This window comes from Lactuca saligna, chromosome 7 (genome assembly GCF_052625555.1).
Source record: "Lactuca saligna cultivar CGN05327 chromosome 7, ASM5262555v1, whole genome shotgun sequence".
In the NCBI taxonomy this organism is placed as follows: domain Eukaryota; kingdom Viridiplantae; phylum Streptophyta; class Magnoliopsida; order Asterales; family Asteraceae; genus Lactuca; species Lactuca saligna.
The window spans coordinates 119,812,283-119,826,164 of NC_136423.1; the positions used below are offsets into that span (position 1 = coordinate 119,812,283).

The window sequence follows — 13,882 nt, forward strand, 5'->3', positions numbered from 1 at the left end:
TGAGTATATGTATATATATTTATGTATGTGTATGTGTGTATATGTGTGTGCTTATGGATACATATGTGTGTATATATGTGTATGTGTGTATTTGAGTATGTATGTGTATGTGTATGCATTCGTGTATGTGTATCTCTGCGTATGCACGATTTTATGTACATTTATATGATGTATAACTTGTGAAAACAAAGCAATCAAAGTATAATGAAGTTGTGAAAAAAAAATTAAAGGAAAAAACGACATTAGACCCTTTAAAAAAAACAACTCGTAGGTAATCCGTAGGTAAATACCTACGGATTACCAACGGATAACCTTTATCCGTAGGTATTTACCTATAAATTGCCTACAGTTTTTTTTATTCTAATTTTTAAGGGAAAATATTGTTTTTTGAGTTTCATTTTTTTCACAACAATATTATACTTTGATTTCTTTGTTTTCACCAACTTATACATAACATACACTTACATACAAATGTATGGATTGTTAGAACACATTACTCATTTACAACTTTATTATTTATTTTTATATAATATAAATGAAAGTTATATTATTTACACAAATACAAATAAATACACATATTTACATACAAACCATATGTATGTATTATTTTAAGTATATCATGTATTTGTTTAATGAGGTTAATTGTTACTCAATAACAAACATAAATAGATTTTTGTATCATATATAGTAAAGAGTTATAATGATGCACATTCTTCTACATACGTTTATATGATGTATAATTTTGTGAAAACAAAGCAATCAAAGTATAATGATGTTGTGGAAAAAAAATGAAACGAAAAAAAAACGACATTAGACCCTTGAAAAAGAGAAAAAAAAATTACCATAGGTAATTCGTAGGTAAATATATATATTTACCTACAGATAACCTTTATCTGTAGGTAATCCGTAGGTATTCACCTACGGATTGCCTATGGGTTTTTTATTTTCTAATTTTTAAGAGAAAATATTGTTTTTTCAGTTTCATTATTTTCACAACTTCATTATTCTTTGATTTATTTGTTTTCACCAACTTATGTATAACATAAACTTACATACAAAAGAATACATATACTAATAGTACTAATAATTATTATTATTATTATAAACATATTGATAGTGTATAATAATCGTAACGAATGTGTTTAACACAAAAACATATGAACAAATGAAAAAAAAACAACGTTTAAGACATCAATATGATAAAATAATATATATTTAATGTATGAATAATGAAAAATGATGATAATTAGGGGAAATATGTATATTTGTATAAATAAGTGTATGTATGTATTTATTTATGTATGTATGTATGTGAGTATATGTATATATATTTATGTATGTGTATGCATGTATATGTGTACTTATGGATATGTATGTGTGTATATATGTGTATGTGTGTATTTAAGTATGTATGTGTATGTGTTTGCATGCGTGTATGTGTATCTATGCATATGCACAGTTTTATGTATATTTATATGATGTATAACTTTGTTTGCGTGTATGTGTATCTATGCATATGCACAGTTTTATGTATATTTATATGATGTATAACTTTGTGAAAACAAAGCAATCAAAGTATAATGATGTTATGAAAAAAATGAAATGAAAAAAAAAACGACATTAGACCCTTGAAAAATAGAAAATAAAAATAAACCGTAGGTAAATACCTACGGATTACTTACGGATAACCTTCATCTGTAGGTAATCCCTAGGTATTTACCTACGGATTCTCTGCGGGTTTTTTTTTCTAATTTTTAAGGGAAAATATTGTTTTTTCAATTTCATTTTTTTCACAACTTCATTATTCTTTGATTTCTTTGTTTTCACAAAATTATACATAACATAAACTTACATACAAAGGTATACATATACTAATAATACTATTAATAATAATTATTATTATAAACATAATGATAATATATAATAATCGTAATGAATGTGTTTAAGACACAAACTAATGAACAAACAAAAAAACAATGTTTAACACATCAATAAGGTAAAATAATATACATTTAATGTATAAATAATGAAAAATGATGATAATTAGGGGAAATATGTATATTTGAATAAGTAAGTGTATGTATGTATTTATTTATGTATGTATGTGAGTATATATATATATATATATATATATATATATATATATATATATATGTATGTATGTCTATGTGTGTATATGTATGTGTGTATATATGTGTATGTGTGTATTTGAGTATGTATGTGTATGTGTATGCATGCGTGTATGTGTATTTATGTGTATGCACGGTTTTATGTAAATTTATATGATGTATAACTTTGTGAAAACAAAGAAATCAAAGTATAATGATCTTGTGAAGAAAAAAAATGAAACGAAAAAAACGGCATTAGACCCTTGAAAAATAGAAAAAAAAACTCATATGTAATCTGTAGGTAAATACCTACGGATAACCTTTATCCGTAGGTATTTACCTACGGTTATGGATATGTATGTGTGTATGTACGTGTATGTGTGTATTTGAGTATGTATGTGTATGTATGTGTGTATGTGTATCTATGCGTATACACAGTTTTATGTAGATTTATATGATGTATTATCTACATTTGTTTTTTTAGAATGAATCAAAAGGGTAAAATATTTCATTTAAAAAATAGAATATTTATACACTATATTAATTATATTGAAAAAAACATAGTTGATAATTTTTAAATTATATTTAATTATAATAAAATACATCAATTTTTCAATTTGTTGATACCTACAAAATTCCTATATTTCCTTATACCTACAGAATTGCTACGCCCTCCTAAAACCCAAAATCCCACTTGAAGATTGTTCATCAAACAAAATTACCCAAACAAAACCCTTGTTTACACCGGCGATTTCCGAAGCTGTTGTAGCACACATCCGTCGGTGATTCTCCACTGATTTCATGTAACCAATTGGACTTTTGTGATTTCAGAACTCTGATTTCAACACACATCGGCAACCCACATTGACCAAAACGGTTGCAGGTTTTCCCTCCAACATCGTTGTCGCACACCACCGCCTACGCTGCCCCGTACCACCACCGTCGCTGCACCATACTACCATCGTCGCTGACCCACACCACCATCAGCAACACCCCGGGTATGTATGTATGTCGATTTCAGTTTTCTCACATTTCACAAATTTTGCCCTTGGAGAATCAATTTCAGCGACACCCCAGGTATGTATGTCTTTGTCATCTTTGGGCGGTTGTCAAGACAAAACCAAGAGTGGTATATGAAGTCATCGAAGCTGAAACGGAAGTTGCGCTTGATGGAAACACTGAAGCAAATGGATTATTTCATCTTGATGAGCGGTTTGAGTTACCGAATGAAGTAAATGTTAGTGAACGTTTGACCCTAGCCTCAAATAAAACTAACTTTGAGAAAATATCTTCCGATAAGAGTGAGGGTTCTGAAGCAGGAAACCAAGAAGATGATACAGATGACGAGGATAGAGACGAACTAGTTTATTTTGACTACCCTGATCCAGATGTGGATGAATGTTAGGAAGTTTGTTTTATGTTATATGGTATATACACTTTAATATTTTTGTTATCACATTTTATTTTTGATTTATAATATGGAATGTATATGCTAGTCTATTTGTTATTTTTCATTATCATCTAACATATCTGACTATTTTTGTTCTATAAACGCAGAATGTTGGATAAAGGCATAGCATGTAACCATTTTCCGGTTGGTCCTCCATCAGGTGGTAGGCCATCCTCTTTACCTGAACCTAGCGGCGTTCCACGCATCCGTCTTATAGGTGGTTATGTATGAGGAGCCAGATCATCACCTTTGTCTGACCCTAGTGGCCTTCCACGCAGTGGTTTTGTATCAGGAGCTAGGTCATCACCTTTTCCTGATACTAGTTGCCTTCCACATAACATTTTAATGGCCGATTCTGTTTCGGGAGGCAAATCATCTCCTGACCTTAGTGGCCTTCAACACAACCCTTTTTTAGATGGTTCAGCACCGAGAGCCTGGTCATCCCCGACCCTAATGTCCTTCCACGCATCCCTTTGTCAGGTGGCCTTTCATGCACTTCAGTTAGGACGGCAAGGTCGGGATTATCAGGGAGTAGTAGCATGGGTGACATAAATACCCATATGGGCTTGACTGATGCTATAGCAGATACAGGGGTGGTACAGAATATTGGGAATGGTATTGCATATGGTTATGAGATGATAGGAAATAATGAGGAGCCTGCTGGTGATTTTTTCTATAATGGGCCTGAGCAGGAACATGAGCCTGAGAATGGGCATGAGTCTATGCATGAGCCTGAGTCACCAATTGTTCAGATGCCCCATTATTCAGGTACACATGGTGGATCAAATAATGCAGATTCGAATGGCTCTCATAGGCTATTTATCACACGAAAGGGGTACAAGTAAGTCTTTTTTTTTTTAATTTATGATTGTTGATGTTATAATTATCCTTATATGGCTATTTCAATATTGTAGGTTTCGGAGACAAAGTATTCATCGGGCGATCTTAAAGATATTTTGGTTGTCTGTAAATGAACCTTGGATTACTTATAGAAAATTTCCAAAGGAAGTTGTCACTCAAATGTTTGACCTTTTCAAGGTAATATATTAATTATTTGTTTTTAATATCTATTTCTCATTCATTCTTATTTTTCATTTTAAACTTTTACTTTTTATATTTTTACAGACTCAATACCAGTGGAATCCAAATGAAGAAGGGAGAATTCGTGAAGTTTTTGAGAATATGCTGAAATATCGCTATAGGGATAGAATGAAGGATGTCAGGGAAGCATCGGTAAATTCTGCAAGAAAAGTTGGACACGTTATTGCAGAGATTAATGATAACTTTGAGATTCATGCAAATTACAATCTTGCTGAAATAAATAGATATATTTGGCGATGTTTGTGTAGGGTAAGCAATCTAATACAATATTGCTTATCATGTTGTTTTTTATTTTGTAACCTAATTCTCTCTCTCTCTCTCTCTCTCTCTCTCTCTTTCTCTCTCTATATATCTCTGTCTCTCTGTCTCTCTCTCTCTCTCTCTCTCTCTATATATATATATATATATATATATATATATATATATATATATATATATATATATATATATATAAATAGAAATGGGACACGGATGACTGGAAAAAGTTGTCCAAAAGCGGAAAAAAAATTGTAACACTGATTGGGGGGGGGGGGGGAGCCAAACATACGGGTGGTAGCATTGGATTTGATGAACACCGTCTTAAATTGGTGAGTAATCATAATTATAGATTTTAGTGATACAGTTTTCTTTCAACATTAATTACATCAATTATGTTGTGTCGTTTATATAGAAACAGTTGACGGGTGAAGATCCCTCATTCATTGATCTTTATTATAAGACACATCTCACCGCCAAATCAAAGAAAATATATTTTGGGGGAGATAAAGAGGCGCCAGTGGATTTTGTGAATGAGACATCTAGTGTGGAAATCGTAAGTTGTCTTTATATTTTTGTATATTTACTAATATTAGTTTTTACTTTTTAGTACAATGACAAAAGCGTTCTTTTGGTATATTTTAGGAATCATATAACAAAGCCTTATCTCAAAAATACGGTGATGATCCAACTCAACAGAATGTGAATGATCCTGAATTGTGGATCTAAACACAGTTGCTTAGGAAAGGCAGGAAACAAAAAGATCCTATCTATAGGGCAAGATACTCGGATCTTCACTTTCTGATGACGGATGCATATTCTTATGAGTCAACTTTAGCTTCTGCTGACTTTGCAAAGTCACAACACGAGGTACAATTATTTGCATAATATATTATACAGAAAAAATATCAAGTAAAGAGGTACCTAATATGGATGAAAAAAAAATATGTTGATATTGGTAAAGTACATTGCTGTTATGGGTGAAAATTGAAGTAGGTTGCCATTATTAATATTAGGTAAAGTGGATTGTTATTATGGTTGAAAATGAGACTATATTGCTATTATTAAATTAGCTAACATAATGCTATAATGGCTAAAAATTATAGTATGTTGCTATTATTGGTATTAGGTAAAGTAATATGTTATCTCTGATAATAATTTAAGTACATTGATATTATGGATTGGAAATGTGAAGTATAATGGTATAATGGATAAAACTATAGTATGTTATTACTATGCATATTAAAAGTTATTATTATCGATATTAAAAACAATGTACATTGCTATTATGAGTAGTGTGTTCTTAAATTGAATTAAAAGTAAAGTACATTGCTATTATGGTTTAAAGTTGAATTGCATTTACTAACTACACGTGTTTGTCTTGCTATTTTTAGGTAAATGAGTTGCAACAACAAGTGTCAAACATGCAACAAGCCATGGATGAAAAGCAAAGTCAAATGAATTTGCAAATGCAACAAATGCGAAATGAAATGGAATTGTAAGTGCAACGACAATTGGTGGCCTTTATGAAACAAATCAACCCGTCTGGTAATACAGCAAGTAGTTCTTAGCTTTTGTTTTAAAACACTTAATGAATGTTATGTTATTGACTAGTTATTATCTTTTGTCATAGTATTGTAATGTTATTTTGAGTATTTGAATGTATGAATGGTATGTTATTAACGATTAATAGAGCAATAGATTAAATATAGCTAGGGGTGAGCAAAAACCAAACCGCAAACCAAAAAACCGCATAAACCAAAACCGAAAAACCGAAACCGAAATGAAAACTGATGACTCGGTTTCTAGTTTTGCAAAAACCGATAACACTCGGTGCGGTGCGGTTTCTAGTCTCGCAAAAAACGAACTGCACCGCATATATATATATATATATATATATATATATATATATATATATATATATATATATATATATATATATATATATATATATATTAAATGTTGATATTCGTAGAACCAATAACTTATGACAATTAAAATTTCTATAAATATGAATATCTATCTTATCTATCGAATGATGATTGTATATTTTTATGCATACATTTAGTGGTATTTACAATTACAAATAATGTTTATGACATTTTTTAACATTTAAATATGAAGAGTACTGGTGATATAGTATCATTTTTATGAATAAATTAATTGATATTATCGTATGTACTTGTGAAACAAATATTATATTAAATTTGTATTATATTCAAGAATTACAAACGTGTTGGATGAGTGGTTATGTAATTTGATTTCAAACAAAGAGGTGGTGGTATTGGTTTATCTCCAATAAATATATCACTCCTCATCTGAGTCAAAGTAACTCGTAGATTTACTTGAGTTTTAGTAAAAAAGCAAAACAAAAACCAGAAAAAAAAAACTAACAAAAAACCGCAAAAAAAATCGAACCGCAAAAAACCGCAATAAAAAACCGCAAAAACCGAAGTTGCGGTTTTTGGTTCGGTTTTGGCCAAAAACTGCACCGAACCGCACCATGTTTACCCCTAAATATTTAGCAATAAATTTAATATTATGTAGGAATTATAAATTTAATATAGCAATAATTGTAGGAAATAAATATTATGTAGGAATTATAAATTTAATATAACAATAAAAACTGGTAAAAAATCATAGAAAATTTGTAGAAAATGAATAATCTGTAGGTATTCTGTAAGAAATAAAATCCACTCAAGTCTTTACGTAATCTGTAGCAAAAGCAGCTGGTAAGTATTTCGTAGGAAAAGATGTTGGTAGGTATCTGTAGGAAAATCAGTTTGTAGGTATTCCGTAGGAAAATAATGTATATGCATTTTGTAGGTGTTTCGTAGGTAATATGCAGGTACTATGTAGTTAACGTGTTATGTAGGTATTCTGTAGTTAAATTTGTAACATAATATTTTCTTGGAAATGCGTAGGAGGGTTTGTATCTAATTTGTAGGAAAAATTACCCATGAGTGTTTTCCCTACAACTTGTTTTTTGTAGGAAATTTGTAGGTACCACCTTGTTCCTAAGGATTTCCTACCAATTCTGTTGTAGGTAATTACTAAATTTTCTAGTAGTGAAGGTGATGGAGCAACAAATTTGGTTGTCGCTGCTTGTTGTTGGGAAAATTAGGGTTTACGGTGGACATTTGGATAACAGCTTGGATTGTGATATCACTTTCCGAACTGATATTTCTACCCTATGCCTGGGTTACAAGAAATTCAGCCTAGGATAATCCAAGCGGACAGTTACGTTTCTAGGCACAGAAAATGTACGATAATATGCTAAAGGGTTCTGTGAATGTGTGATGAAAAATGAGAGCTAAAAGAACGTCTCTCTTCTGAAAAGGAAGACTTGTTTATATACTAAACACGATTAGGGTTTCATTAGGATTGGGCCGTCATTAGTTGCTTTGGAAGCAAGTAATATTAATCCGGATTAGGGTTACCAGAAACTAACGAGTTTCGTTAGTTTTACCATAATCACCCTCAAGAAATTGAGTTTTCCATTATGTTCCCACATCCAAAGCCAACAAACAGTCCACCCTTAGACAAAACAAACTTATCTGACTCAACAAATTGTTTAAAACCATCAGAATTCAAACAACTAGAGCTAACAAGATTCTTGCGAATCTTGGGAACAAACAAAACATCAAATAACTTAATTGTCTTTCCATAAGTAAATTCAAGACACACGACACCTAAACCACAAATAGGAATAAAAGAATCGTCTCCCATTTTCAACACTGAGCCATCTTCAAGCGGAGATAATGTTTCAAACATCTGTTTATCCTTGCATACATGGTTCGTTGCTCCAGAGTCGATCCACCAAGCAACATCATCATCCTGCATATAGAATGATTCAGGGATAAATGAAACATAGTAAACATAATTCTGATTAGAATTATCAAAGTTAGTCAAAAACTGACCTCCTTTAACTTGGGCAGAATAGTCGTTCACTTTCCCATTGGCTCCACTGTTTCCAGCACCATTGTTTCCCAAATTCACATGACAATCATGCTTGCAATGCCCAACTTGATTGCACCTCCAACAAACCAGATCCTTTCTCTTTTTGTTGGAATTGTCTGGGACATGTTCCTGCTTGCGTTTGCCATGTCCTTTGTGGTTCTGGTTCCTTGGTTTGTTTTCAACCATATGAACCGAGGGTTGTCCAGGTTCAACTTTTCCTTTGGTTTTTCAGATTTGTCACTTTCCTTCGAGCGAAGAGATTCTTCAATACGAATGTGACTAGCAAGTTGAACCAATGACAGGTCCTCCTTTTGATGTTTCAAGTTATGTTTGAAGTCTTTCGACAACGGAGGCAGTTTGTCAATGATAGTCGACACATCTATGGATTCATCCATATTCATTTTATGCAGTTTAAACTGCGGATATGCCAAGGAGTTCATTGTACTGTTCAGTGACAGGCCTTCCATCTTCAATCTTATAATTATTAAAATCACTAACAAAAAACTTCTTCCTACAAGCATCCTCATTAATGTATTTCAGTTCAAGGGTATCCCACAACTCCTTGGCACACAAGGCTTCACTATGGATATCAAATAAAGCATCAGACATACCGTTCAGAATGTGACCTTTGCAAATGTAGTCATCATTGTCCCACTTCTGTCTCTTTCATGGCTTTTCAGCCATCTCAACAACACCTTCCTCAGGCTCTGTTGGTCTTGGAGTAGTCAGGACGTATGCTGCTTTCACAATCGTCATCATGAAGTGCATCTTTTTCTTCCAGTGCCTGAAATTGACGCCTTCAAACTTCTCCAACTTGGCAAACTTAGTGGTCATCTCGCGGATTGAGTCACCCATCTCCAGAAACAGTGAATATCAGGTCGAATGTTGGGAAAATTAGGGTTTGCAGTGGAGATCTGGATACCAGCTTGGATCGTGATATCACTTTCCGAACTATATTTCTACCCTATGCCTGGGTTAAAAGAAATTCAACCTAGGATAATCCAAGCGGACACTTACATTTCTAGGCACATAAAACGTAATCTAATATGCTAAAGGGTTCTGTGAATGTGTGATGAAAAACGAGAGCTAAAAGAACGTCTCTCTTCTAGAAAGGAAGAGTTTTTTATATACAAACCACCATTAGGGTTTCATTAGGGTTGGGTCGTCATTAGTTGCTTTAGAAGCAAGTAATATTAATCCGGATTAGAGACCCCAGATAGGGGCTCTGCCCCTTGGACGCCACTAGGGGCGCTGCCCCTTTGGAAACCCAGGACCAGGGGCGCTGCCCCCGGATCCCCAACTACTCGTCGAACCAGCTTCTAACTCGATCTTATACATGCGTGCAATCCGCACAACCACCATACATGTAGTATAGTACAAATCATGAAGCCCCTTAGCTCACATGTTAGTTCCAGTTACTTAAAATGACATGGTGACACTAAAATCACCAACACTTGTTTCTAGTAAGTGCCTTTTCTTTGGGAAAGGGGAGATAAAATTTTAAAGAAAACAATTAAAATGTGAAAGCATAAGAAGTTTATTAGCCTCACAAGCTAAACATAAATAATGTCATGCCATATTTAGTGATATAATAACAAGGCTTGTGGTAACACATCCACTAAGGACATATATATATATATATATATATATATATATATATATATATATATATATATATATATATATATATCTTTACTATATTATTAAACATATTGCCCATTTCTTGAAAATTAAGAGGTACACTTGTTAGAATAATATGTACAAATCTATTAAGCATAGTGAAAACACACCTTCTCGGCTTCTCCCTATGTCTAAATAGTCTAAACATGGAAAACCCTAATATCATTTGCATACCATTGTTTCTCCCAAATCTCTTTTGTCTCTCTACTTGCTCTCTTGAATCTTCTGCATGCCTTCGTTAACAGCACCCTCAAGATGTCGTCGCTACAACCCAGAAGTATGTCACCGGCCACCCAAATGTTCTTCCCTCTTAACTAGAATATCGACCCCCTGGAAGTCTACCTTTTCCGCCACCACCCTTCAGTGCCCCGTCTATCGTGCCGCTTCTACCTTTTGTGGAGACAAGAAACCCTAACCCTATCCCTCCATCCCCATCGATGCCAATGTCACACACCCCTAAACCCTAACCCTAAGTCGTGATGAATCACACCTCAAGAAAATGGAATTTTAGTATCTTATCTCTTGGGTGTTTCTTCTTTATTTTTCCATTAGTCTCAATTGCGATATTTTTCTATTGTTCCAATTAGGGTTTTATTTTTCTAATTTGGTACCCTCATCAGATTTAGTTGTGTTAATTTGCAGTTTTGTTTTCCTATTCGTAGGTTGACTTATTTTTGAACTATGTACATTGCAGAGAAAGAGTAAGTTCTGTAAACTTGAATTTTTATTGGTATGTTTCTCTAAGATGATATTGTTTATGTATTTTACATTGATGATCTATTTTATTCAATGTTTTTCATTGATCCCAATAATCAAAACTAACCAATTTCTGTAGAACAGTTTGATTTCTAATTGCAGAGGTTGAAGACTGGGGTTTTTAGTAAATTGAAAATTACTTTGGTTAGTAAACCTAATCAAGAGACCCTTATGTTTTTCTGTAGATTTGGAGACACAAAGTTGATGAAGAAGAAAACTTTTTCGCAATCAACATTACCTTTATAAGTGAGATCGATATCTTATTCTTTTTAAATCTTTTCTACATGATTAAGGATTATATATTTTCTCTAACAGTTCTTATTAATCAACTCTGGTTTTGGTTGAATTGAAGAAGCCTCAACAAGAAACTCACATCCTGGAGGTTTTATCTTTAATGTTTTTATGTATTCATTTTTACACAAAATTTCTATTTTTATAGGTTTTATTACTGATTTTGTATATGTAGGTATGTAAAATCAACTAATATTCCCTGCTGGTCTAGATAGAATAACAAACGGTTAGTTGTTTTCATTAGAAGCACTCACCCTCTTGATCTTTGTTTTACTGATTCATGTTTTATTTTGACATTATTATATAATTTTTGTGTTTGATTTCCCCAAATTGATTTGAGTTTCATTTTTTGTTTTAAAATACGAATAGCTACAAGATGTTAAAAGTGACCTTGAAATCGTAGGACCGATCTTCAAATGCATCATGTATGAAAAAGTTCAAATTTTTGATATTTTACGCGTTTTATTTGTATTTTACATCTGATCTTCTATTTAAGAACCTGTACTTATGTGTCCAGTTTATAAATGTGAAGAAACTGTTTGACGAAATGCCTGATAGAGAATTTATAAAAAAAATACAGTTTCTACTGGAAGAGTCACTATCAAGTAGTGATGATTTGATCGTCTTTTCTCTTCTTTTTTACCTGAAGTGCTAGATAGACCCTAAAGTGTTAATTTATGTTTTGATCCTTTGATTTTATAGCTACAAAGAGCCTCAACATGGATATATCTTGTTGAGAAAGTTCAGAAAGAAGACATTGTAGAGATTGACAGACTCACCGGTGCACCACCATCAGCTCTCTTTCTTTATCACTTTCGATTAAAAAACCTTGCTTTTTTGTTGTTTTTTTGGTTTTTTGATAGTCTATTTTTTTTGGATTTTAACAAATAAAATAAATTTCATTAAAATATATTAGTTCTCATCGTACAATCATTGAGATGGCAAACGGACAACAAGTTGTGCCGCTAATTTTTGTTTATTTTTATTCACAGGCTTATAATGAAGATGTATGTGCTCTCTTTAGTTTAACTTCAAGGTTTCAACTGAAGATAAATTTTGATATTAATTTTTTATAGCATCCACATTATTCCCTATTCTGATTCAAGTATGAATTGTTTAAAGCATTGATATCTATAACAATATACCTCAAGTTTAGAAGATATGATATATAACATTGTGTGTGTTAGTGTAGGTGGGTGTATATATGTGTGTTCGGGTGTATTATGTATGTTTATTTTGTCTATAGGTGTTTGTATCTATGTCTACTTAAATTCTGATATTTTATCTTTTGTTACTATCAGATTATACAAAAATGTTTTTTTTTGTCCCAATGTAGGAGGCATTGTTTGAATTAGAGGATGCAAAACAGGATCATGTGTTGGCGGGCATGGGTTATGTGAAACAAAGGTATGTTGTTATATCTTGCATCTCATTCAACATACTATTGCTCTTCATTTTTCAATCTCTTAGTGAGAGACAACTGGTGACCATACGAGAACCTAGTGGGGGAGTTCTTACCGTGTACGGCGAGGGTACGCGTTCTGGTTCAGCATTCTGTTTAGCCGCTAGAGCGAGGCAGAGTCTACAGCAGGGCTGTAAGGGTTTGTAGCATATGTGATGGATACGAGGGTTGATTCAGAGAGACTGAGGTCAGTAGATGAGGTTCCGATAGTGCGTGAGTTCCTGAATGTATTTCCGGAAGAGTTATCGGGTGTGCCTACCGAGAGGCAGGTTGAGTTCAGCATCCGTTTGGTTCCGGGGGCTGCACCTATCGTCAAGGCACCTTATCGCCTTGCACCTCCAGAGATGAAGGAGTTATCCTCGTAGCTTCAGGAGCTGCTATGGAAGGGGTTTATTCGGCCGAGCAGTTAACCATGGGGAGAGCCTATCCTTTTTGTTTAGAAAAAGGGTGGCTCACACCAGATGTGCATTGATTATAGGGAATTGAACAAGCTGACGGTCAAGAATCGTTACCCGTTGCTAAGGATCGGCGATTTGTTTGATCAGTTACAGGGAGCATCTTGGTTCTCCAAGATCAATTTGAGGTCGGGATATCATCAGGTGTGGGTGCGAGATGAGGACATCCATAAGACAGCGTTTAGGACTCGTTACGGGCATTACGAGTTTGTGGTGATGCCTTTCGGGCTCACCAATGCGCCGACGGTGTTCATGGATCTCATGAACACAGTATGTAGGCCGATGTTGGATCTCTCGGTGATCGTGTTCATTGATGACATATTGGTGTATTCGACATCCAGAGAACAGCATGAGAAACATTTGA

General features: G+C 33.4%; 1 protein-coding gene across 1 annotated transcript; it reads right to left on the minus strand.

Moving 5' to 3' along the window:
* Positions 1–8,394: 8,394 nt before the first annotated feature.
* Positions 8,395–9,483, minus strand: LOC145007186 (uncharacterized). Its single transcript, XM_078966169.1, has 3 exons — positions 9,303–9,483; positions 8,962–9,253; positions 8,395–8,881 (listed from the first exon to the last, which is right to left on the minus strand). Exons 1-3 carry the CDS (start codon positions 9,481–9,483, stop codon positions 8,395–8,397), a joined length of 960 nt encoding a protein of 319 aa, XP_078822295.1.
* Positions 9,484–13,882: the final 4,399 nt, after the last annotated feature.

Coding starts and splice junctions, on each gene's coding strand:
- LOC145007186 (XM_078966169.1), bottom strand. CDS start 9,483: ATGTCTGATGCTTTATTTGATATCCATAGTGAAGCCTTGTGTGCCAAG. Junction 9,254..9,302: donor ACAGTACAATGAACTCCTTG/GCATATCCGCAG, acceptor ATGAATCCATAG/ATGTGTCGACTATCATTGAC. Junction 8,882..8,961: donor ACAAAAAGAGAAAGGATCTG/GTTTGTTGGAGG, acceptor TGCTGGAAACAG/TGGAGCCAATGGGAAAGTGA.